Source organism: Saimiri boliviensis, chromosome 4, assembly GCF_048565385.1.
Source record: "Saimiri boliviensis isolate mSaiBol1 chromosome 4, mSaiBol1.pri, whole genome shotgun sequence".
Taxonomy (NCBI): domain Eukaryota; kingdom Metazoa; phylum Chordata; class Mammalia; order Primates; family Cebidae; genus Saimiri; species Saimiri boliviensis.
This window is the reverse complement of record NC_133452.1, coordinates 131,908,110-131,933,433: the sequence shown is the minus strand read 5'-3', so window position 1 is coordinate 131,933,433 and position 25,324 is coordinate 131,908,110. Positions and strand designations below refer to the sequence as shown.

General features: G+C 51.0%; 1 protein-coding gene across 1 annotated transcript; it reads left to right on the top strand.

Annotated features, from left to right (window-relative positions):
- The first annotated feature begins 887 nt into the window (after window positions 1-887).
- LOC141584352 (MHC class I polypeptide-related sequence B-like) lies at window positions 888-22,049 on the top strand. The gene is made up of 6 exons (XM_074398264.1): window positions 888-1,092; window positions 11,593-11,826; window positions 12,100-12,375; window positions 12,992-13,240; window positions 13,343-13,531; window positions 15,974-22,049. Exons 1-6 carry the CDS (start codon window positions 903-905, stop codon window positions 16,120-16,122), a joined length of 1,287 nt encoding a protein of 428 aa, XP_074254365.1. The 5' UTR covers window positions 888-902; the 3' UTR covers window positions 16,123-22,049.
- The last annotated feature ends 3,275 nt before the right edge of the window (window positions 22,050-25,324 follow it).

Below are 25,324 nucleotides of genomic sequence, written 5' to 3'. Positions count from 1 at the left end.
GGAGGCTGCAGCACCCGGAGAGCTCCCATCCTGCCAACTCGGGAGGGGCGGGGCTCCCACCTGTCCCTGGCTCTGCAGAGTGTGCAGCCCCGACGGTACCCCTTCTCTGCGTCTCCCCTCAGCGGCAGAGGCTGAGGTGCAAGTGGTACGGTGGCCCCTGCCAACTGCACAAACGAACCCGACGCTCCTGGCCGATCCCGCGAGTCCCGGCGGCACCTTTGGGGGGTGCTTGTGGGCTCCCAGGACACGGTGGGAGCAAGGTCAAGGCTGCGGCGGAGCCTCCCGGCCTGGGAGTGGGTCCTGCCCGGCTCTGCGAGGGTGGGGGTGGCACAGTCGGCTGCCTTGGGGACAAGGGCACAGAGGATCCACTGAGGCTCCCACACCCTCTCCTGCTGGCCCGTCGGCCTCCTTGCATCCTGGGACGGGGCTCCAGGCCCTCGCCGGCCTGGTCTGGATTCCGGAACAGGGGTGACATCGCCGAAAGCTACCCCTGCGGCCCCGGCGCTCAGGGGCCAGCCAGGGCTCCCCCCTTGCCAGGGAGGCGCTGCCAGGGAGGCGCCTCCGGAAGCGGATCGCGAACCCAGGACCCGGCTGCCAGGAGTGCCAGGTCACCCCGACGCCGGATGGATCCTGGGGACGCAGCCTCGGGCAGCCCCTCACTACACTTTCAGCCCAGCCCCAGGATCCTGGCGCCCTAGGCAGGGCGGGCGCGGCGCCACTCCCGCTTCCCATCCTCGGCCCCTGAAGCGCGGCCACCGCTCCACGTTCCGGGCCAGCCCCCGCGCTCAGCGCACGCGCGGCACCGCCCTGCGCCCCGCTCTGCCTCCGGCCTCGGCGGCGACTGCGCAGCTCCCCCCGCGGGCGGCCGGGCCCCGCCGAACCTCAGCTGCTCCCAGGACGCCATGTCCCGGGACCCTTTGCATCGGCGTCCGCACCCGACAACCCCGGCCCGCGCCGCACCCACCGCAGCCGGCACCGCTTTGTACGCCCTTTGCTGCCGTCGGAAGGAGCACCGAAAAAACGAAAGACAGAAAGTAGGAGAAAATGTTTCTGCCGCTCACGCCTGTAATCCTAGCACTTTGGAAGGCCGAGGTGGGTGGATCACCTGATGTCAGGAGTTCAAGACCAGCCTGGCCATCATGGAGACACCCCACATTAAAAAAAAAAAAAAAAAAAAAGGCCGGGCGCGGTGGCTCAAGCCTGTAATCCCAGCACTTTGGGAGGCCGAGGCGGGTGGATCACGAGGTCAAGAGATCGAGACCATCCTGGTCAACATGGTGAAACCCCGTCTCTACGAAAAATACAAAAAATTATCTGGGCATGGTGGCGTGTGCCTGTAATCCCAGCTACTCAGGAGGCTGAGACAGGAGAATTGCCTGAACCCAGGAGGCGGAGGTTGCGGTGAGCCGAGATCGCGCCATTGCATTCCAGCCTGGGTAACAAGAGTGAAACTCCGTCTCAAAAAAAAAAAAAAAAAGATAAAATACCAACATTTCAGAGAAAATGAAAGTCGCAAAGTTATCGCAGTCTCGAGTCACTGTCAAAACTTTGGTGAGGAATCTTCCAGGTTTTCCCACACCTAAAATACATATTAACATTATGTAAGTGATACTAGTGACACTTTCACCCAGGCTGGAGTGCAGTGGGATAATCTCAGCTCACTGCAACCTCTGTATCACGGTTTCAAGTGATTCTCCTGTCTCAGAATCCGCAGTAGCTGGGACTACAGGCGCCTGCCACCACACTTAGGTAATTTTTGTATTTTCAATAGAGACGGAGCTTCACCACGTTGGCCAGGCTGCTCTCAAACTCCTGACCTCAGGTGATCCACCTGCCTTGGCCTCCCAAACTGCTGCAATTACAGGCGTCAGCCATCTAACCTTTTCGAAAAGGTTGAAAGCATGCTGGGCACATCTTTTCACAGCAGTACTTACCATGGATCTTACTCTTTTTAATGACTGCATAGAATTTTGTCATGTAGCTGTTCTTTGGGAGACGATTGAAATATGCTTTAACAACAGGGCGCTGTGGTTTACGCCTGTCACCCCAGCATTTTGGGAGGCCAAGGCGGGGAGGATCGTGAGTAGGGAGGATCACTTGGAGTTCGAGACCAGCATGGCAAATATGGTGAAACCTGTCTCTACTAAAAAGACAAAAATGAGCCAAGTGTGGTGGCGGGCGCTTGTAGTCTCATCTCCTCTGGAAACCGAAGCAGGAGAATAGCTTGAACCTGGGAGGCAGAGGTTGCAGTGAGCCGAGACCGCCCCATTGCACTCCAGCCTGGGTGACAGACTGAAACTCCGTCTCAAAAATAAAAATAAAAGTATTATCCCCCTTGAGATTTGTACTTTATGTAAAACAATGCAAAACAAAAACCCTGTTCTTGGGACCGGGAGACACACCCTGACACATCTGGAGGAAGAGGGTCATGCTGTCTGCCACTCACCCTCGCAGGCCCTAAATAACAATAATAGCCGTGGATTTACAGACTGAGAGAGAGAGAAATCTACGGCAAAAATGTTCAGAAGTAAAACTAGACAAATGGCAAAATTAAGAGAAATAATAAAACTACGTATTTTAAATTTTAATCTCTCCTTTACTTCTTCTCTCTCCTTTTCTTCCTATCTCTTCCCTCCTTTCTTCAACACGCCCCACCCCCCCCCATCCTTCCCTCCTTTTTCCACTCCCTGCCCTTGAACCCGGTGTATTCCAGCCTCGAGGCCAACACACGTGACCGCGTCCGCCTGGGCAGGTCAGGGAAGGGACGCGAGGCGGCGCTGTCTCCGCCTTCTGTGAGCCGAGCGCCCTGGGCCCCGCGGGTCTTGTATCGTTTCACTGAAGGTCACTCCGGTCTTTGATGGAGGGTGTAAATTAGGACCCTCACTGAAGGGGCGAGACCCTGAGGGGCTTTTTCCTGGCCCCTTAGTTGTGGGTTTCCCTGCGGGCGGTGGAGCGTTTGTTCTGTTCCATCAGAACAAACCCAAGGCGGGCGCCGCCTTCCTGGGGTGACAGGGCAGCAGGAAGCGTTTTCGGAATGTAGAATCCGTGGGCGGCCGGTGGGAAGGTCTGAGGCACATTTCCCTACTGACCCGGGTCCGAATCCACTGCGGTGCTGTTTCGAGCGAGTGAGATTCCAGATCGCACTCCACCCCGGACTCGGAATTCCTACTTCGGAGTCTGCATTTTACAGCGACAGGTGTGAATGCCCCAAAGCCTGAGACCAGAAGCCTAAAGGCTCGGCCCTCCCCAGCCCAGAGCTCCGTTATTTCGTTTCTTTCTTGCTTTGCTTTTTTTTTTTTTTTTTTTTTTTTTTTTGACGGAGTCTTGCTCTGTAGCCCACGATGGAGTGCAGTGGCACGATCTCGTCCCACTGCAACCTCCGCCTCCCGGATTCAAGTGATTGGCCTGCCTCAGACCCCCGAGTAGCTGGCACCACAGGCGCCCGCCACCACTTCTGACTAATTTGCGTCTTTTTAGTAAAGATGAGGTTTCATCACGTCTGCCAGGGTGGTCTCGAACTCCTGACTTCGTGATCCGCCCGCCTCGACCTCCCAAACAGCTGAAATTACAGGTGTAAGCCGCCACGCCGGGCCTATTCCGTTTCTGTATTAGTAAGCATTTGTCATTCTCCGTAGACCGGGGCGGGGCGAAAAGCGATCCCGCTACTCGCAGTGAACTCTCAGCGGAAATATTCAAAACTCCTGCGGGCGCCAAGTGCAGCCCGGCCCTGGGTTTTGTGAGCCAACACCCTGGGCCGTTTCTCTTTCTTTTCCGGACCTCTCTCTTGAGCCGCCATGGCGCCTAAAGTCGGCGAGGAGGAAGTCGCCTCTGTGCTCGTGAGTCCGGGGATCTAAGCTGGGTGCTAAGGGAGAAAAGGTAGTTGATGGGGCAGAGCAGAAGGGGCTGGAGGTGGGGTGGAGGGGACTAGAGGTGACAGAAGACCTGGGAGGCTTGGTGGGGGAGGAGATGCCAGGCCTGGCTGCTGAGAAACTTCCCTGGAACTCCAGACCATCTCGGCCTCCCCTGGCCCTGGAGAGGACTGGCTTTATGTCTCGCCGCAACCACTTCTAAATGCCTTGGAACAAACCTTGCATATTTATTATTATTATTGAACTGTGAAAAGTCTTTTGGGGGTGAGCTGAATGAGACCTTTTGCTGGAGCTGGCCCACGGAGGAAGTCCTGGAGGGAGCCTAGACACGGAGGAGGGAAGGGCTTGGGACCTGCCTCAGGAGAACTGGGTCCATCTCCCTCTCTGCCTCTCACTAGGCTAATGGTTTTTAGCAGTGAAAATAGTCTCCCTAAGGTGGAGACAGGACCCCAGTCCCCACTGTGCTCAATAATTTATGAGGATCAAAATAAATTATTAGTGAATATGGATGGGAAAACTGAGAAATTATTAAAATTCTTAAATACATTCCATTTTCATCTACAGAAAAGTGTAGGCTAGGGATCATAGGCTCATCGTAATGACAGGTATAGTTCAACTCAAAAAGATGTTTGTGAGCCTGACAGAGAGGAAATGGACACAGTTCCTGATCCTGGAGGGTTCATAATCTAATGGGGGAGGGTAGAAAATGGCAGATGACAGCTGGGTGTGCTGGCGCTCGCTTGTAGTCCCAGCTACTCGGAAGGCTGTGGTGGGAGGATTGCTTGAGCCAAGGCATTGGAGGCTGCAGTGAGCTATAATCACGCCACTGCACTCCACCTGGGTGACAGAGCAAGACTCTTCTCTTAAAAAGAAAAAAGAGCCGGGCGCGGTGGCTCAAGCCTGTAATCCCAGCACTTTGGGAGGCCGAGGCGGGTGGATCACGAGGTCGACAGATCGAGACCATCCTGGTCAACATGGTGAAACACCATCTCTACTAAAAATACAAAAAAAGTAGCTGGGCGTGGTGGCGCGTGCCTGTAATCCCAGCTACTCAGGAGGCTGAAGCAGGAGAATTGCCTGAACCCAGGAGGCGGAGGTTGCGGTGAGCCGAGATCGCGCCATTGCACTCCAGCCTGGGTAACAAGAGCGTAACTTCTTCTCAAAAAAAAAAAAAAAAAAAAGAAAGAAAGAAAAAAGAAAAGAAAGAAAAGGTTGAACACAGGGCACCATCTGTACCATGAGGAAGGTTGAAACCAGGGCCTAGATGAGGAGTCCCAAAGCTTGACTGCACTTCGGAATCACCTGGGGAACTTTAAAAGATACTAAGGCTTAGGTCCAACCTAGGTTTACTGATTTAACTGGTTTGGGCTGTGGCCTGGAAACATGGGTATTGAAAACTCTCCATGTGGTTCTATACAGTGGCTCGGTTTGAAGACCACTGGCTAAATGTCCCAAAGACTAAGAGATGTGCGCTGGGGACAAGGCAATTCTCTTAGTAGAAAGAGGCTTTCCGGACAGCATTATTATTACTGAGAATTGAGAATTCATTTTCACATAATTTATCCTTTTACAATGTACAGCTCAGTGGCTTTTAGCATCATTGCAAGGTTGTGCCACCATCACAACCATCTACTTGAAAAACTTTTCTTCCTTTTTTTTCTTTTTTTTTTTTTTAAGGCTAGTCAAGTGAAATAGTGGGAGTGAGTAAGAAACAAAGACATCCATAACTGGTTGTGATCAATTCTTGTAAATACCACTCCACTCAGACCAGCCTCATTGGGAAGATTTTGAGGATACGGTTCGCTCTGACGGGTTCTAAGGCAGAGGTGACAGTGAACTGGAAGAGGGATGTGGCTTAGGCAGTGGCATCCTGGTGGGATAGGGTGAGATGATCCCAGAGCCCACTTTTACTGCAACCCTGGGGAGATGTCACCAGAGAAATGGGGGCCGTGCCAGACAGCAGGTTTTGGCAGCTGTGGTTTCCGTGGTAGAGTGGAAGCATCATGTGTAACATTCAGCAGATGGGGCGCTGTGCTGGTTTGGAGCACTCTGGTTACAACTGGGGCAGGCACAGGGTTTAGGAAGCCGGTGCAGTCATCTAGGCTGAAGGGAGGGAAAAGCCTAGACTAAGGGAGTGGCTGTGGGATTGAAAGAGGGTTGGAGGAGCTGAGTTTGACTCCTGGAGATGAAGGGGAAAGAGGAAATCAGAAGGGACCAAGGATGCTGATGCTCTTAAGAGAAACGGAGTGATGTGGTGGGAGACGTGTAGAGAGTCCTTGTGGATCTGTCACATTGGAGGGGACTATGGTCCTGGAAGTGCAGATGTCCTACGACAGGCTGGAAAAGGGAGTCTGGAGAGAGTTTGGTGTTGTCGTGAATCCTGGAGAGCCGCGTCCTTGGCCTGTGATCAGCCAGGGACTGAATAGAGAGGCGGCCTTGCCCCTCTCTATCAGACACTTAGAGGATATTAGGGGGTGAATGGGGACCTGGCTTCGAGTCGAAGGGAGGAGAAGGATATTCTACAGCTGAAACGTCTAAGTTTGTCGTCTGAGCGGTTCTCCTGGGCAGGTGCTTCTGAGAGGCAGAGGTGGCTGAGACCTGGAAACAAGTCTGCAAATCTGCTCACTGCTCTTACTGCCAGTAACGCTGTCCGCGGCTGAGGGAGTGTGTTGGGAAAATAATCAGGCGTTGTCCCTCTTGGAAGGAACAAGCCAGTGAGAGCCGGCCTGATGGGGCGACCGGCGAAAGGGGCTTGGTGAGGCCCGCGCTCCTTAGGGTGGGGGTGCGGGGATGGGTGGTGGCGATGCAGGGAGGGCGACAGGGCCCTGGCCGTGCTCATCAGGTTGGAGCTGTACCCTCAGCTACTCGCAGCTGGTCCCCGCTTTTAGCTGCGCTCCCGCGCGCGCTCCCACTTTGCAGGACCCCACGTCTCGCCCGCTGCGGCTCCACAGGTCTCGTGGCTCTGGAAATTTCTCCTGTGAACGTGGCCCCGCCCTCCCCTCTCGTGATTGGCCCTAAGTTCCAGGCCTCAGTTTCATTGGATAAGCGTCTCTAGGGGCGGGGCGGGTGGCTAAATTTCCGCGGGGCCGTCTCCCGCCCCCGGTTCTGCCGGCCACTGCTTGAGCCCCTGAGAGGGAGGCGACGTCGGGGCCATGGTGCTGGGTCGGGTCCTGCTGTTTCTGGCTGGCGCCTTCCCTTTTACACTCCTGGGAGCCGCCGCTGGTGAGTGGGGTTCCTGGCGGTCCTCGGCGGAGCGGGAGTGGCGGGACGTTTCCGAGGATCCCGGTGGGTCTTGGCGAGCGCGGCGCGGTCCGGGCGGGGCTCAGGTGCGGGGTCCGGGGTGCGGGGAGCTGGACGCGGCCAATGGCCGCCACACCTCAGCCCTGCTTTCCCGTCTCTTTTCTGGCCTCCTCCGGACCGCGCATCACCCGCCCCTGCATTTTCCTATACTGCACTTGCTCTCCTCGCCTCGCCTCCGCCTCCTCCCACTTTTCGGACAAACCAGCCCTTCTGAGACACCTGGGGTCCCGGGCTGCGCCCCCGACTCGCGGGCTGCTCCTGTGAATGGCATTTGAAAGCCCTCCCCGTTCGGCCCCTACGGCAGCCACATCTCCCGGTGCTGGGGGCGGCTCCCAGGTCCCTGAAGCCCTGTCCTCTCCTGGGAGCCGGTGGTTCTCATGCGGGGGTGGGGGGCGAAGGTGTCCTGTCCTCTCTCGCCCCACCCTACTAATGACCAATGGTCTAAGGACAACAGATTCCCTGCCCTCCTCCCTGCCCATCTCAGGGCCCCCTGGGTCCTCTTGCCCTCCCAGCTCTCTGCCACCCCTTCCTGTCTGCACTTCTCTGATCCATTTCTAGGATGTCCTCTGCCCTCATCCCCTGGCCCCACCACGGCAGGTCCCTCCTGCCTCCCTTATTCGCTTTTCCTACAAGTAGCCTTCACTCAGTGCTGCCCCTACGCCTCCCACTCCCAGCTGTCCCTGACCCTAAGTTTCTGGTGCTGCCTTTTGTCCAGGGGTCTTCCCTCCATCCCACTCCCCTCCAGACAACCCAGGGAGAGCCCTGGTGCTAATGACAGTTGGGTCTTAGGCAGGACACAGGGCAGTGCAGATGTCCCCTCCCCTCCAGTGCAGGTGCCTGCTCTGGGCCCCGCCTCACGGTGGCCCCTTCCCCTCTCCGTTATCCTCAGCCTCACCCTCTGGAGGACCCCACCCTACAGCCCACAGGTGCTGGACCATCCCTCCCTGGTCCCTCCACCCACTCCACCTGGGGACCTTGTGTTGCTCCTACCTCTTGCTCACCTGCCTTGGGCCCTCAGCAAGTTCTCATCTTTGTCAAACCTCACCCCCCACAGAGCACCCTCCCCTCCTGCCTCACCCTAACCCAAGTTCCTCCACAGTCACTCCTGCCCCACGCTCACGCTGCCCTCCAGTTCTTGCTCTACCCATCTCCTCCCCCGCCACACCGCCCCCAGTCCAGACCTAAAACAGGCTGTTGGTCCCACTGTTCCTTGACCCTCATTGTTTTCTTTCAGTTACTTGACCCCAGTGGGCTCTCACTCCCTACACCACATACCTAAAATCTTTGTTTTACCTACTCTGGGGTGACTGTTCCGCCTGCAGCACTACTTTTGGCAGGCCCTTCCTCAGGCTGGGAGTCTCCCCCTCTACCTTCGTTTTCTGTCTCTGGTCTGCACCCCCAACCATTGCTTTTTTTTTTAATTATTAACTTTTGTTTGGGTATGTAGTACATATATATGTATATATTTATGGAGTACGTGGCTTAGTTTAACACAGGCATACAATATGTAATAATCATATTAGGGTACATGGGGTATCTATCACAACAAGAATTTATCCTTTCTTCGTGCTACAAACAATCCCATTATGCTCTTTCAGTTATTTTTACATATATAGTAAATTATTGCCGTCTTATCCTGATGTGCTATCAACAAGATCTTATTCATTCTAACTATATTTTTGTAACCATTAACCATCCCACTCCCCACTCCCCACTCCCCTTCTCAGCCTCTGGTAGTCATCATTCCATTGTCTCTCCCCATGAGTTCAATTGTTTTCACTTTTGGCTGCTGCAAGTAACAAAGAACAAAGTTTGTCTGTCTGTGCCTGGCTTATTTCACTTAACGTAATGACCTCCAGTTCTTTGCGAATGGCAGGACGGCTGAATAGTACTCCACGTACACATGTGCGCCCCATGTTCTTTATCCATTCGTGTGTTGATGGACACTTAGGTTGCTTGCAGAGCTTGGCTATTTTGAATAACCCCTCAATAAACATGGAAAAGTAGATAGCTCTTTCATATGCCAATTTCCTTTCTTTCAGGTATATGCCTAACAGTGGGAGTGCTGCAGCATATGACAGTTCTTTTATGTTTTTAGTTTCGGGAAACTCCACATTGTTTCCCATAGTGGTGTACTAGTTTACACTCCCACCAGCAGTGTACAAGGGTTCTCTGCATCCTTGCCGCCTTCCTCATTGCCTGTCTTCTGGGTAACAGCCATTTTATCTGGGGCGGAATGACATCTCATGGTAGTTTTGATGCATTTATTTGATGACCGGTGATGCTGAGCACCTGTTCATATACCTGTTTGCCATTTGTAAGTCTTCGTTTTGAGAAATTACTATTCTGATCTTTTGCTCGTTTTTAAATTGGAGTCTTAGAATTTTTTTTCCTATAGAGTTGTTTGAGCTCCTTATATGCTTCAGTTACTAATCCTTTGTAAGATGAATAGTTTGAAAATATTTTCTCCCTTTCTTGGATGGTCTTTTCACTTTGTTTATTGTTTTGTTTGCTGTGCAGGAGGGGTTTTTTCTTTCTTTTTTTCTTTTTTCTTTTTTTGGGAGACAGAGTCTTTCTATGTGGCCCAGGCTGGGGTGCAGTGGTTCAATGTCAGCTCACTGCAACGTCCACCTCCGGAGTTCAAGCAATTCCCCTGCCTCAGGCTCCTGAGTAGCTGGGACTACAGCTGCACACCACCACGTCTGGCCAATTTTTGTATTTTTAGTAAACATGAAATCGTGTTGCCCAGGCTGGACTTGAACTCCTGAACTCAGGCAATCCACCCACCTCAGCCTCCCAAAGTGCTAGGATTACAGGTGTGAGCCACTGCACCCACCCTCTTTCCTTGGCTGTGCAGAAGCAGTATATGATTGTGGTTTTGATTTGCATTTTCCTAATGACTACTGCTATTGAGCATCTTTTCATGTGTTTATTGATCATTTGTATATTTTCTTTGAAGAATTGGCCATTCAAGCCATTTTCCCATTTTTCCCCCACATAGCTTCTTGTGGCTACTTTGCCCATTTTTGTGTGTGTTGACTGTGTTGTTGTTTTTGTCAGACTTCTTTGAATATTCTGGAAACTAATCTCTTATTAGATATATGATTTGCATATTTATTTCATTTCAGGCATTGATTGCTTTTTCACTCTAATCGTGCCCTTTGATGCACAGATGTTTTCATTTTCGTGAGTCCAGTTTGTCAGTTCTTTCTATTCTGTCTGTTCTTTGGTGTCACATCCACGAAAGCTCTATCAAATCCTGTGTCATGAAGATTATCCCCAACGTTTTCTTCTAAGAAATTTTTAAGTTTTAGTTCTTGAGTTTAGAGTTTAGGTCTTTCATTCATTTTGAGTTAATTTTTGTATAGAGTGCAAATTAAAGGTGCCATTTTATTTCATTTGAACATCCAGTTCCCCCAGCACTATTTTTTTTTTTGGACGGAGTTTCACTCTTGTTACCCAGGCTGGAGTACAATGGTGCGATCTCGGCTCACCGCAACCTCCGCCTCCTGGGTTCAGGCAATTCTCCTGCCTCAGCCTCCTGAGTAGCTGGGATTACAGGCACGCACCACCATGCCCAGCTAATTTTTTGTATTTTTTAGTAGAGACGGGGTTTCACCATGTTGACCAGGATGGTCTCAATCTCTTGACCTCGTGATCCACCCGCCTCGGCCTCCCAAAGTGCTGGGATTACAGGCTTGAGCCACCGCGCCCGGCTCCCCCAGCACTATTGACTGAAATGTGGACTGACTCTTTGAGACCCTGTCATCTGCCCACCCCGGTGGACACTAGCGGGTGCATGCACTTGCTGTCCTGGGGCCTTGTCATGCTGTCATGCCACTCTTCCACTGGGACCCAAGCCCACACCATTGCTTCCCTCTGGGATACTGACCCCACTATGAACCTCTCTGGGGCTACAACCTTCCTGCCCCTTGTGCCTCATGACCACCCCCTCCCTTGCCCTCACCATGCCCATGATGAGTCTTTTCTCGAGGCAGCTCCCCTTGGCTCCATCTCGCTGTCACCTGTGTACCACAGCCACACTGGACATGGGTCCCTCTGAGCCTGAGTGCCTTCCCGTTCCCCACCTCTCCTCTGGCAAGACCTTCCTCCCACCACTGCCTTCATGTTTCTCCATTACCCCTGCAGAAGAGCCACTCCCCACGGCCCCTATACCCTTAGGGGGCCTGTGGCCCCACAGCCCTGGCACCTGGCCTACAAGTTTGCCATCTCCATTCCCCCTTCTTCCATTCCTCAGTCCCCTCCTCTATCCTCCAAGCTTCCCAGTTTTCCTTGTTCTTGTCCCTTTGCCCGTGTGCACTTCCTGTCTCCTCAGGAAAGTCAGGACAGCAAACCTGTGTGGTAAGCATCGATGTGAAGTTACTTCCAGGAAGAAGTTTCATCTTGATTTTCTCTTCCCCAGAGCCCCACAGTCTTCGTTATATCCTCACGGTGCTGTCCCAAGATGGATCTGAGCGTTCGGAGTTTCTCGCTAAGGTACAACTGGACGGTCAGCCCTTCCTGCACTACGACGGGCAGAATTGCACGGTAGAAGCAGTCGTGAGAGCTCAGCCCTGTCACAGAGAGATTGAGGACTTGAAAGAGAATGAGAAGGACCTCAAGATGACCCTGGCTGATATCAAGAAGAAGAAAGGAGGTGAGAGTGGGAAGGGGCAAGAGTAACAGGAGAGGTCTTATCCAGAAAAGTTAGGGCAGAGAGCAGCGACCTGTCTCTTCCCACTGGATCTGGCTGGGGCTGGGAGTGAGGAATGAGGGTCATTGGTGCTCACCAAGGAGGTGAGCCGGCACTCAAGCAGCACAGGGAGGGACGGAGGAGGGCCAGAGAGGGGTCCCCGCTGGGCTGAGTTCCTCACTTGGGTGGGAAGGTGAGGGATTTAGGAATGGAGAAGTCACTGCTGGGTGGGGGCAGCCTTGCATTCCCTCCAGGAGATTAGACTCTGTGAGATCCATGAAGACAACAGCGCCAAGGGCATCCGGCATTTCTACTGTGATGGGGAGCTCTTCCTCTCCCAAAACCTGAACACTCAGGAATGGACAGTGCCCGAGTCCTCTGGAGCTCAGATCTTGTCTATAAACATCATGAATGACTTGAAAGAAAATGCAAAGAAAGGGGGCGCTGTGCTGGCAGACTGCCGGCAGAAACTACTAGGATATCTGGAATCCGGGGTGTGCATCCGGAGAACAGGTACCGACCCTAGGCAGGGGCTCTCCTCTCCCCACGGTTCTGCTAGAGTTGCCTCAACTGAGTCCCTTCCCGTTCCCCACCTCCCCTCTGGCAAGAGAAACCTGCCCAGTGCTATGGATGCAGAAATTTCCTGTTGGGGTATTGTGTCCTGATTTTCCTCTCCTGTCAGAGCCAGTGGATAAAGACAGTGGGTCTGGGACAGAACCATCCAGTGCTGGAACCTGGGAAAGCAGGGGATCCTCTGACAGAATCCTGAGCCTGGGGTTGGTGGCAGGCAGGAGAGGAAGCCTTCAAGGACAGGGCTGCCCCATCTGCCTCCCACCCTGCCCATCCCAAATAGTTCCCTCCCTCCTGGCCCCAGATCCAGGAGTCCACCCCTAACATCCCCCTCCTCAGCATCATTGTGGGGATCCCAGAGCTTGAGGCCACAGTCCCGAGGCCCATCCTCCTGCCAGCCCTAGAGGAATTGGGCCCCAGGGTGAGGACAGACTTACAGTAGGTCCAGAGTCTGTGAGTGCTTCGGCCAGAGTGGGAACAGTGGAGCCGAGCAGCCCTGTTCCCTGTGTCTCCCTTAGAGGGGAGCAGGGCTTCACTGACTCTGCGCTTTCTTCTCCAGTGCCCCCCATGGTGAATGTCACCCGCAGTGAGGATTCAGAGGGCAACATCAATGTGACATGCTGGGCTTTTGACTTCTGTCCCCCAAATATCACACTGACCTGGCGTCAGGATGGGGTATCTTTGAGCCATGACGCCCAGCAGTCAGAGGGTGTCCTGCTTGATGGGAATGGAACATACCGGACCTGGGTGACCATCAGCATTCGCCAAGGAGAGGAGCAGAGGTTCACCTGCTACGCGGAATACAATGGTAATCGCAGCACTCACCCTGTGCCCCCTGGTGAGCCTAGGGTGACCTGGAGAGGGTCAGCTGTGGCTCTCTGCCTGATGTATAACAAGTGCCTTTTTTCAGGGAAGGTGCTGGTGTTTGAGATTCAACAGCCAGCCAATCCACATGTTCCTACTGCTGCTGTTCCTGCTCCTGATATTTTTGCTGTTATTGCTGTTGTTATTGCTGGTGTTATTACTGTTGCTATTATTGCTGTTATTCGTTGCTGCAACCTTCGTTGCAAGAAGAGAACATCACGTGCAGAGGGTCCAGGTGAGAAAAGGGGGCAGTGGCTGGAGATGGGAGGGCTCCTGTCTGGGCACTAGGGTCCTCTCATTGCTCCTGCACAGATAGGCATATAGGTGACCAGGCTTCTGGAACAGGTGTTGGAAGTTGGGGTATTTGGGAGGAGAACAGGAGCCACATCTCCAACTACACCCCTAAATCCTTGCCAAGTTAGGGCTGGGGAAGGCCTTCGAATGTCTAGCTGTGGCCTCTTCCTGCTGCAGGTGAGGAGTGGGCAGCAGGGATGGCCCCTGCTCTGTCCTCATCCCGGTCTCTCTGTCACTCGGGCTCACTAGGGTGCGTCCAGGTGGGGTGAGTTGGGAAACACATGCGGAGTGCTGAGGGCCTGGATGACCAGAGCCTCAGAGGGAGCAAATAGTAAAGGCAGCTGTGATCTGGGGAGGGCTAGAAAATTGAGAGGAATCGGAGGGGAGGCGGTGCCCCTAGTCCCTTCCTCTCTGCATCCATCTCCCCTGTTTCTCCAGCCATTTGGTGGGGGAGACACCAAGGAAAAGATATATGAGGCCCGGACTAGGGGCCCTGCCTGTGCAGCCCCTTGGAGGCCCTCTTGTAACAAGGAGGGTCCTGGTCGCACACGGCCATCTCTGTCCACTTTGCAGATCCTCATGCGCTTCCTCCAGGAGCTGCCTGGGGGGTGTCATGTCCTCTGGGTCACTCGAGGCATTGCTCTTTCCAGGTTCCCACCACCTGGCCTCCCTGAGTTTCCATGCAGATGATATAGATGAGTAGATAAGCAGATGTGCCCGGGCCATTTGAGGAGCGGGGCCCAGCCCCTCATCAGGGCAGCTGCGGTTCCTGTTCTCATCCTACCTCCAGGTGTTTTCTTCTCCAGTCCCTGAGGGACACAGTCCCCAGGGACCATGTTTCTGGGGCTTTGTTCTGTGCTCTGTGGCCTGACCTTGCCCTCCCTGAGGCTATTTCCCTTTCTAAAGGTGGTCACTGCCTGGTAAGTTTGGAGTAAGGGACAGTCAGGATCGTTTCCCCCACAGTCAGGTTGTTTGAAGGGAGATGAAAAGAGAAAGCAGGAAGTTTTGTGTTTCTGCAAAAACAGAGGCAGTGCAGGGGACAGTGAGGGGCTGGGGTGTCCAGGAGACCTGGGTCTTTCTGTCATTTCCCCACTTCTGTGTACCTGGCAGTAGGGGTGGTGGTTTCTCATTGTTCTCCTAATTGCACTGCCTGTTTGCCCCTCAGGCCTGGGCAGATGGGCAGGTTCATCCCGTGCCCTGCAGCAAGAGGGCCCCGTCCAGGAGGCACCCGCAGCAGGGGCAGAGCAGGTACATGGTGGCTCCTGCTCTCACCTGTGGTGTCTCCTGTAGAGGGATTGTCAGTTCTGGTTTTCTGTGAGCGTGATTGGTTTCCTCACAGGTCATTGGGCGTTTGACCGGGAAAAGGGTAGGAAAGTCATGTGCCAGTTTCTCAAAATTCCTACTTTCAATGTTGGTGTCCAAGAGAGATGTTCATAATTTCAGCTCTATGATCATGATACAATTTCCTCTAATACTGATGTTGTAAAGTATACTAAGTGAAACAGGATCTCAAATTTGGAGCTCCCACTCCAGGAGGGTCTGTGTGGGAGACGGTGGCTGTGGCAGGGGCAGTTCCCAGGTGCAGAGGGTGGACAGAGGCCTCAGGCTAAGGGGTCTCCCCTACTCCACATGGAGAAAATCCCTTGTAGGTTGCAAGGGCAGTGTCCTGGGTGGAATCCCTGCTAGGGACGGAGCAGGAAGGCCTCACAGCCTCACCAAGCAGCAGCCCTGGGGTGGGGCTGCATTTCTAGGGGTAAGTGGACCAGGCAGGAGCAGTGGTGACTCAAGAGCAGGTCACAGGCCTGGGTGGGTGCTAAGGGTCAGGGAGGCCAGGCCTCCTGAAGCAAGCTGGGGGCCCCAGGGTGAGGTGCAGATCCTGTGGCAGCCACATCTTTCCATGCTGAGCCAGCTGGGCACCCTCAGACTTCTTGATGAGGTCCTCAGTTAAGAGCTGCCTGCTCTGGGCTGGGAGAGGAGGAACGCCCAGCCGCAGACAGAGGGCAGAGCCCACGGTGGGCAGGGCCTGCCTGGTATGCAGGTGCCTCTGCGGGAGAGGAGGGCCTGGGGACTGAGGGCAAGGGTCAGGGCCTCTCTTTGGGGAGGCCTCTCACTCTAACAGGACTGATCAGGCCTGAGAGGCGCGGAGAGCACTGGGTTCCCTCTTGCATCTTGTTCTTTAGTCTTGGGGCCCTTTCACTCTCTGCCCAATGGGTGGTGGGCACAGGGCAGCTGGGTGGGAGGAAGAAAAATGTAAGGGCCTAATTTTCCCTCTGAGAAAGGGAGCATCTGATTTTGGACCAACTGAAGAGAGAAAAGACGTCAGGGAATGAACACAACACTCTGCACTCAGTGGAGCACTCACCGGTTTCTCTCTTTTCTCCAGAGCTCATGAGCCTGCAGGTCCTGGATCAACACGTGGTTGGGACAGGAGACCACAGGGATGCCGCACAGCTGGGATCTCAGCCTCTGATGTCAGCTCCTGGGCCCACTGGCTCCACTGAGGACACCGAGACTCTGCAGCCAGGCAGCTAGGACTCAGCTCCCTTCCTGGATCTCACCAGCACTTTACCTCTTGGTGCCTCAGTTTCCTGACCTGAAGCAGAGAACATAACACTGTTTCTTGTTGTCAGAGGCTGCGAAGTGTTAGTAGGCATGATGTGTTTGCAGCTGAGCCATATTAGTTGGTATCATCATTTCCATTGTTTTTCTATTATTATAATTTTTTTTTTTTTTTTTTTGAGGCAGAGTTTCGCTCTTGTTACCCAGGCTGGAGTGCAATGGCGTGATCTCGGCTCACCGCAACCTCCGCCTCCTGGGTTCAGGCAATTCTCCTGCCTCAGCCTCCTGAGTAGCTGGGATTACAGGCACGTGCCACCATGCCCAGCTGATTTTTTGTATTTTTAGTAGAGATGGGGTTCCACGATGTTGACCAGGATGGTCTCGATCTCGTGTGATCCACCTGCCTCGGCCTCCCAAAGTGCTGGGATTACAGGCGTGAGCCACCGCGCCCGGCTTATAATTTTTTTTTTAAGACGAAGTCTCACTCTGTCACCCAGGTTGGAGTTCAGTGGCATGATCTCTGCTCACTGCAACCTCTGCCTCCCCAGCTCAAGCAATTGTTGTACCTCAGCCTCCCGAGTAGCTGGGATTACGGACGCGTACCACCACATCCGAATAATTCTTTTGTTTTATTTTTTTATTTATTTATTTTTTTTGAGACGGAGTTTTTGCTCTTGTTACGCAGGCTGGAGTGCAATGGCACAATCTCGGCTCACTGCAACCTCTGCCTCCTGGGTTCAGGCAATTCTCCTGCCTCAGCCTCCTGAGTAGCTGGGATTACAGGCACGCACCACCATGCCCAGCTAATTTTTTGTAATTTTAGTAGAGACGGGGTTTCACCATGTTGACCAGGTTGGTCTCAATCTCTTGACCTCGTGATCCACCCGCCTCGGCCTCCCAAAGTGCTGGGATTACAGGCTTGAGCCACCGCGCCCGGCCGACTAATTCTTATATTTTTTGTAGAGACCGTGTTTCTCCATGTTAGCCAGGCTGGTCTCAAACTCCCCACCTGAGGTGATCTGCCTACCTCAGCCTCCCAAATTGCTGGGATTACAAGCATGAGCCACCGTACCCAACCTATTTTATTGTATTTTAATATATTACGTGTACAGTAATTAGAATGTCATAGGTGAGCTTTATGAGTGTCTTGGTGATGACTCCTCCTGACAAGCCTAGGACCAGCTTTCTTGTCACCTTGAGGTACCCTCGCCCCCTGTCACAGTCTTATGCATTACTCCATGTCTACTACATGTGCATAATTTTATACTATAGATATTTACTGTTTAAATAGACATCTCTGGTCTGTGTTTTATTTCATGCGCCTGGGAGTGGATAAAGTGTGAGGTTCAGGGGAGAAGGAGAGGTCTGTCTCAATGCCTTGACACAGCATGAAAACATCTCCCCTCCTCATCCCCTCTCCCTGTTAGTTTCCGATGACCCACAGATTCACAGCAGAACAGAAAGGGCTGTGAAATGATGGAGGTGGGACATCTGGTGCCAACATTCAGGGGCTGACCCTGTGGGGGAACATCTGCCCTGAAGAGCTGGAGCCTTCATGTGATGACACAGAGCTGAAGTGTGACATCAGGGAGGGGATAGAGAGTGCTCCCAGGTTTTCTGACTTTGAAGAATTTGGGTCAATCAGGTTCTGGCGTAAAGTGACTGCTGGGGAGGTGTGGACTGAATTAATGAAGGACAAATGAACCAGGAAAGTACATGAGTAAGAGGTGGGATATTCCCCCCACTGTTTCTTGATGTCTCCTGACTGCTGGTCTTGGGGCACACAGATGGGTGCTGCACTTCTTGCTCAAGGCAACCTCAGCCCCACCCACGTAAAGCAGTCCTGGCAGGGAGCCTAAGGGTCACGCCTGTGAGACAGACTCAAGGTGGAGATGGGAGTCCTCCTTGTAGCAGGAGTGGATCCAGGACCTGACTGGAAGCAAGAGAAGGATGAGGGACTCTAGTTGGTCCTGTTTCCTCCCACTGCCTGGGTTCCCAAGGTAACCAGTAAGGGAGCTGGGGTAGGAAATTAATTCATGTGCAATTTATTTATCCAGAGATGTGTTTATTGATGTTTTCTTCTATGTTTTTATTCATGGTTGATGTCATTCACACATTTATGCATTTATGATATATATTTAATAGTCTTGTATATTTTAGTTACCACTTATGCATTACTTGTTGAATTCAGTTCCCATGGGTATAAATTTTCGTATTCATTGCAGTTTTTGTTAATCAAAGTTTAATCGCCCATAATTCAAAACGTCAAATATTTGGAAAGGATTTCTCCAGAGAAATGAGTCCTCTCTGCACCTTCTCAATTTCTGCCTTCCTGGAGGCAACCATTTTCCACCTTTTTAGCTAAGTCTTTCAACTTTCACTTCCATATGTCTAAATACAACTCCTTCATTAGTACTGCTTGGTTTTCAGTTGCAGCCGTTGTCTGCTGCACAGCACAGAGGCGAATGCAGTAGTTCATCGTCCCCGTTCCCTCGCACTCTTCCCATGCTTTCATCTTCCCGATGTATTTCTATAGGAATTACATCTAGTTCAGCCATTCCTTGTTTCTTTTTCCACGACTAATTTTCTCATGTCAGCTTCACCACTTTTCATTTCCTGAACATTTGTTCCTCCTGTAGTTAACGATTGCTTTTGATTTTGTTTATTTTATAGACAGCACTTATTAAACTTGATATTTCTTCTATTTGTATTAGTGTTTTAAGAAGCTACAGATTTGGATATTCTACTTCACCTTCTTGGAAATGTCCCTCCTGGTCCTTCCGGCCGCCCCCATCTGGACTGGAGGCTTCCACCTGTGGAGCAGAGTCACCACCCTAGGATCTCCCTCCACCACCATCTGGGGCGGTGCTTTACATGCAGTGGAGCCACCTGGGGTTCTGCCAGATGCAGACTGATTCAAGATGTCAAGCTGGGGCATATGAGTCTTTCATGCAGTTTGAGGAGGTGCTGATTTTGCTGCTTCATGGTTGTATTATGTGTATTTCTGTGTGTGTGTTTGTTGTTTTTGCTGTTGTTGTTGTTTTTTATATAGAAACAGGGTTTGACCATGTTAGCCAGGCTGGTCTCAAACTCCTGACCTCAGGTCATCCGCCTGCTTCAGCCTCCCAATGTGCTGGGATTACAGGTGTGGGCCACCAAGCCCGGCCATGTGTGTGTTTAGAGAGACAGAGACAGAGACAGAGAAAGAGAGAGAGAATCTTACTCTCTAAGCCAGGCTGAAGTGCAGTGATGCCATCGTGGCTTACTGCAGGCTCCACCTCATAGGCTCAAGAGACCCTCCCACCTCATCCTCCTGGGTAGCAAGGACCACAGGCCACATCCTAACTTATTTTTAATTAACTGATGCACTTTTTTTCTAAATTACTAACAGGGCTAAGCATTTTTACATTGTGGCAAAAAATACATCACATAAAATTTACTATCATAACCATTTTTAAGAATACAGTACCATAGGCCAGGTGTGGTGGCTCATGCCTGTAATCCCAGCTATTTGGGAGGCTGAGGCAAGAGGATCACTAGAGGCCTGGAGTTCAAGACCAGCTTGGGGAAAATAGTGAGACCCTGTCTCTATCAAAAAAAAAATTAAATAAAAGTATAAATTACTATAATAGTATTAACTGTAAGCTCATTGTGGTGCAACAGATCTCTAGAATATTTCACCTTGAAAGCTGAAACTCGGTGCCCATTACACAAAAACGCCTCACTGCCTGTAGAAGTTTTCCCTGGCAAGCACCATTCTACTTTCCCGTTCATCAAGTTAGACTGTTTCAGGAACTTCATAGAAATGGAAGTATGCATTTGGAGGCTTTTTTAATTGGCTTATTTCACTTGGCAATGACCTCAAGGTTCATATATGTTGCAGCATATAACAAAATTTTCTTGTGTTTAATGTTGAATAATATGCCACTGTCTGTATATGGTCACATTTTTTTTATCTAGTCCTCTTTTGATAGCCATTTACGTTGCTTCCATATCTTGCCTGTTGTGAATAACACCACTAAGAACATGGATATGCAATCTTTCTTTTTACTTTTGTATCCCACCTCATTTTGGTGCAATTAATCTTTCAGTAGCTTTTTCTGAAAGCACATGCTGAAAGTACGTTTGTGTGTTTCAACATATCTACTAATATGTTGCCTCTCTCCAGGAAGAGGAAAGAAATGTATTCAGGTGCTCTTTGACCCAGCATTTAATGGGAAAGAAAGAAGTAGTGTAACTGGTCAGTGCTGAGTCTCAGCATCCTGTAATTTAAGAACTACTGTGAATACAAAATTTAAAAAGGTCCTTCCCAGAATGGGAGTCACTCCTATATGTGGTGGCCCTGGGACCACAGACCTTCCATGTCACACCTCTTCCATGAGGATCCTTTCTGCAGTGACTGGTGGTTTCCTATTTCACTCGACCCAGTGTCCTGACCCAAGAGACAAGGTGTGCCTGCAGCTGTGCCCACACTTGGAGGAAACCTCGATGGTGTCAGTACATGAGAGACATTTGCTCATTATGGGTTATTTTATTATTTATTAAATATGTATTTTGATTGTATTTTATTGGCAGCGCAATCAACCAGAACATAGTGAACCTAGAAATCACACCCACTTTCTTGTGTCCAAAAGTCCTTCCCAGGGAGGTGACAAAAAGACAGTCCTTGTTAGAATTGAGGATCCAGGGAGAACTAGATGGGCCGGGCAGAAGGGTTTTTACTTGGAACCTGGAGGATAAGCAATAACCTCTCTCCACCCTGAAGCAGAGCCCCAGCACCCACCTCCTGGGTGCAAGGGCAGCATGCTCCATGCTCTCCCTGTCCCAGATCAAATACAGCCCTGAGATCTGTCCATCTTTCCTACCTGTGATTTCTTCATTGAACACCACCCTGAGTCAACTTTCCTGCAAAGCAGAAAAACATGAAGTTGGACCATGTTGGAGGAAGAATGGTGTCATCTTCGCCTCTGGAGAGATCTCTGTCACTGTGTTTGGAAAAGGACCAACCTCACTCCCCATGCAGAGAGGAGGCTCCAGCTGTGATCTGGCCTGTGGAGAGGTGAGGGCCTGCTCCCTCTACAGTGATGGCCAAGAACCTGCAGGTGACAGGGAAGCTTCCGCTCCGTGTCTCCTATCAGGTTCTTCCAGGCATCACAGAAAAGAGCAGGGACATTGCCTCCAATGACATGACCACATCCAGAAGTGAGGTGGCCCTGCCAGAGGGTCCTGGGGCTGCCACTTGTTTTGGGAGCTCAGTGTCTGGACAGGGGTGTGGGAGAGCAGGCTTTGTGCAAAACATAATTGTGACCTATAAATTATTTTATGCTTCATTAGCTTTTTTGTCATAAAATAAAAACAGGCACCAAAAAGAAAACCTGTCTGAAAATGTTGCCCTTTAATAAGAGGTAAACATCCTTTAACCACCAGAGAGATAGAAGTTTGTCAGAAACTCCATCATCTGCCCCAGCTCAGTGATAAACTCTTCCCTCCCCCACGTAAAATCACAGCCTGACTTTTATGATCATCACTTCTTTGTTCTATTTTATATTTTCATCATCAAAAAGTGTAGTTTAGTTTTACCTTGGAGTATTTTTTAGTGTTTTTTTTTCTATATATTCCTCCATGAAATGTATATTGCCTGGTTGAGTTTTTCATAGGTTGCATTTTGCCGGCTGTACCCCAAGGAGTAGTTTAATATGTACCTTTTCAATCTGTGCTTTCTATAAATTGGTAGTTGGTTGCAGAGATTTGCTTATACGCAGGCTGGATTTTTTTTCTTGAGTACTTTATTTCGTTTATGGCACTGCATTGTATTCTTACATTAGAAGGAAGACCTATTTTTATTTTTTTAATTCATTTATTTATTTTTACCATACATTAAATTTGGCCATTGCTGTTCAGTGGCCAAATCTGTTAATTCATTAAAGGTTACAAAAGAGTTATAGTCTCAGTCTCTCGTTCCTTCCTCATTTACTAGCTGAATAATCTCTAAAAGAAGAGATTTACCCTCTTCTACTATTTGTTCACTCAGTAGAAACTTGTTTTTTGAGAGATGAAGCCAAGCATCCACTCAGCTATGACCCAGCAATCGCACTCTTAGTTAAAACCAGGCGAAATGTATGTTTGCCAAAATACATGAAAAATTATTCATAGCAGCACAGGTTGTAAAGCCTAGATACAACACAAAGGCCCATCGACAGTGGAGGGACAAGAGTATGAGCCACGTATAAAGTGGAGCACTTGACGGCCGTGGTAGTGAACAGGCTGTGACCACACACAGCAAGGTGATGAGCCCAACAAAAATGATGAGGCCGATGACAGGAAAACGACATAGGATTCCACTCAGTCAGAACCGCAGAACTAACCTACAGTGTTACAAATCAAGAGAGTGACTACTGCAGAGTTGGGGGAGGGTGGTTTATGAGTGAGTAGGACTCGGGTGTTTCTTGGAGGCCAGAAATCCTGTTGCTTGATGAAGATGTTGTTCGCCTGAGTTTTCACATGGTCAAAACCCGCTGCCCACCTGTGATTTGTCCCCCTTACTCCATGCATGCTGTCCATTCAAGTACACATTTCTGGTGTTTTGAAACAATTATCTCCAAGCTAACATAGAATTTCTCCTACTACAAGTCCTTTAAAATAGCAATACTTAAAATATATCTTACTCTTTTTAATGACTGTGTAGTATTTTATTGTGTAGCTGTTCTTTGGGAGAAGATTGAAATGTTCTTTAACCTACAGGCACAGAGGCTCAGCCTATAGTCCCAGCACTTTGGGATGCTGAGGCGGGCAGATCACGAGGTCAACATGGTGAAACCCTGTCTCTACTAAAATACAAAAAAAAAAAAAAAAAAAAAAACTTAACCGCGCGTGGTGATGCGCGTTTATAATCCCAGCTACTTGGGAGGCTGAGGCAGGGGAATCACTTGAACCAGGGAGGCAGAGGTTGCAGTGAGCCGAGATTGGGCCACTGTACTCCAGCCTGGCGACAGACCAAGACTCTATCTCAAAAATAAATAAATTAAATAAATAAATAAATAAATAAATAAATAGATGTTCTTTATCTTCACTGTGGTAGTGCAGATGTGGGTGTGCACAACAGCTAAAATTCAACAAGTTGAACATTTTAAATAGATGCAGCTTATTGCATGCAAAGTATGTCCCAATAAGGTGATTTGAAAATATTATCCTCTGGCCAGGGGCAGTGACTGATGCCTGTAATCCAGCACTTTGGGAGGCCGTCGCGGGAGGATCACCAGGTCAGGAGTTCCAGACCAGCCTGGCCAACATGGTGAAACCCCGTCTCTACTAAAAATACGAAAATTAGCCGAGTGTAGTGGCGGGAGCCTGTAATCCCAGCTACTCAGGAGGCTGAAGCAGGAGAATTGATTGTACCTGGAAGGCAGAGGTTGCGGAGAGCCGAAGCCATGTCATTGCACTCCAGCCTGGACAACAGAGTGAGACTCCGTCTCAAAAAAAAAATAAATAAAAATATTACCCTCTTTGAGATTTGTACTTTGCTTATGTAAAAGAAAACAAAACAAAAACCCTGTTCTTGGGCCCAGGAGACACACCCTGACACATCTGGAGGAAGAGGGCCATGCTGTCTGCCACTCACCCTCGCAGGCTCTGAAATAATAATAGCTGTGTATTTACAGACTCAGAGAGAGAAAGCTACGGTAAAAATGTTCATGAGTAGAACTAGGCAAAGAGCAAAAATAAAAGACATAATAAAACTATGTGTTTTAAATTTTCTCTCTCCTTTACTTCTTCTCTCCCCTTTTCTCCCTATCTCTTCCCTCCTTTCTTCAACACACCCCGCCCCCCATCCTTCCCTCCTTTTTCCACTCCCTGCCCTTGAACCCGGTGTATTCCAGCCTCGAGGCCAACACACGTGACCGCGTCCGCCTGGGCAGGTCAGGGAAGGGACGCGAGGCGGCGCTGTCTCCGCCTTCTGTGAGCCGAGCGCCCTGGGCCCCGCGGGTCTTGTATCGTTTCACTGAAGGTCACTCCGGTCTTTGATGGAGGGTGTAAATTAGGAACCTCACTGAAGGGGCGAGACCCTGAGGGGCTTTGTCCTGGCCCCTTAGTTGTGGGTTTTCCTGCGGGCGTTGGAGCCGGTTTCCATCAGAACAGCCCAGAGGCGGGCCCTGCCTTCCTGGGGTGATGGAGTAGCAGGAAGCGTTTTCGGATCCAAGAGTCCGTGAACATCCGCGGGAGGGCCTGAGGCGCATTTCCCTACTCACCCGGGTCCGAATCCACTGAGTTAGAATTCAAGCGAGTCAGATTCCAGATCGCGCTCCGGCCAGGACTCGGAATTCCTGCTCCGCGGGTCTGCATTTTCACAGCGGCCGGTGTGGGTTCCCCAAAACTGGAAACCAGAACCCTAAAGGCAGCTCGGCCCTCCCCAGCCCACAGCGCCATTGTTTCCTTTCTATATTAGTAGACACGTTTCATTTTCCATGGACCAGGGCTGGGGTGACGACTGATCCCAGTCTTCGCAGTAAACTGCGGCAGCAGATTTCAAAAAGCTCGCGCCTGTAATCCCAGCACTTTGGGAGGTGGAGGCGGGTGGATCACGAGGTCAAGAGATCGAGACCATCCTGGTCAACATAGTGAAACCCTGTCTCTACCAAAAATACAAAATTAGGGCCGGGCGCGGTGGCTCAAGCCTGTAATCCCAGCACTTTGGGAGGCCGAGGCGGGTGGATCACGAGGTCAAGAGATCGAGACCATCCTGGTCAACATGGTGAAACCCCGTCTCTACTAAAAATACAAAAAATTAGCTGGGCATGGTGGCACGTGCCTGTAATCCCAGCTACTCAGGAGGCTGAGGCAGGAGAATTGCCTGAACCCAGGAGGCGGAGGTTGCAGTGAGCCGAGATCGCACCATTGCACTCCAGCCTGGGTAACAAGAGCGAAACTCCGTCTCAAAAAAAAAAAGTATAAAATTAGCCGGACTTGGTGGCGGATGCCTGTAAACCCAGCTATTCGGGAGGCTGAGGCAGCAGAATCGCTTAAACTCGGGAGGCGAAGGTCGCGGTGAGCACTCCAGCCTGGGCAACAAGAGAGAAGGTCCGATTCAAAAAAAAAAAAAATCTTGCGGGAGCAGAGCCAGCTCCGCCCAGCGTTATGTAAGCGACTGCGCTCAGCCCTTTCTCTTTGTTTTCCCAGC

Bases quoted from the DNA above. Each gene is read 5' to 3' on its own strand.
- LOC141584352 (XM_074398264.1), top strand. From the start codon at position 903: ATGTCCCGGGACCCTTTGCATCGGCGTCCGCACCCGACAACCCCGGCC. The intron at 1,093-11,592 runs GTGGGTGGATCA...TCTCTTCCCCAG, and splicing joins TAGCACTTTGGAAGGCCGAG to AGCCCCACAGTCTTCGTTAT. The intron at 12,376-12,991 runs GTACCGACCCTA...TTTCTTCTCCAG, and splicing joins GGTGTGCATCCGGAGAACAG to TGCCCCCCATGGTGAATGTC.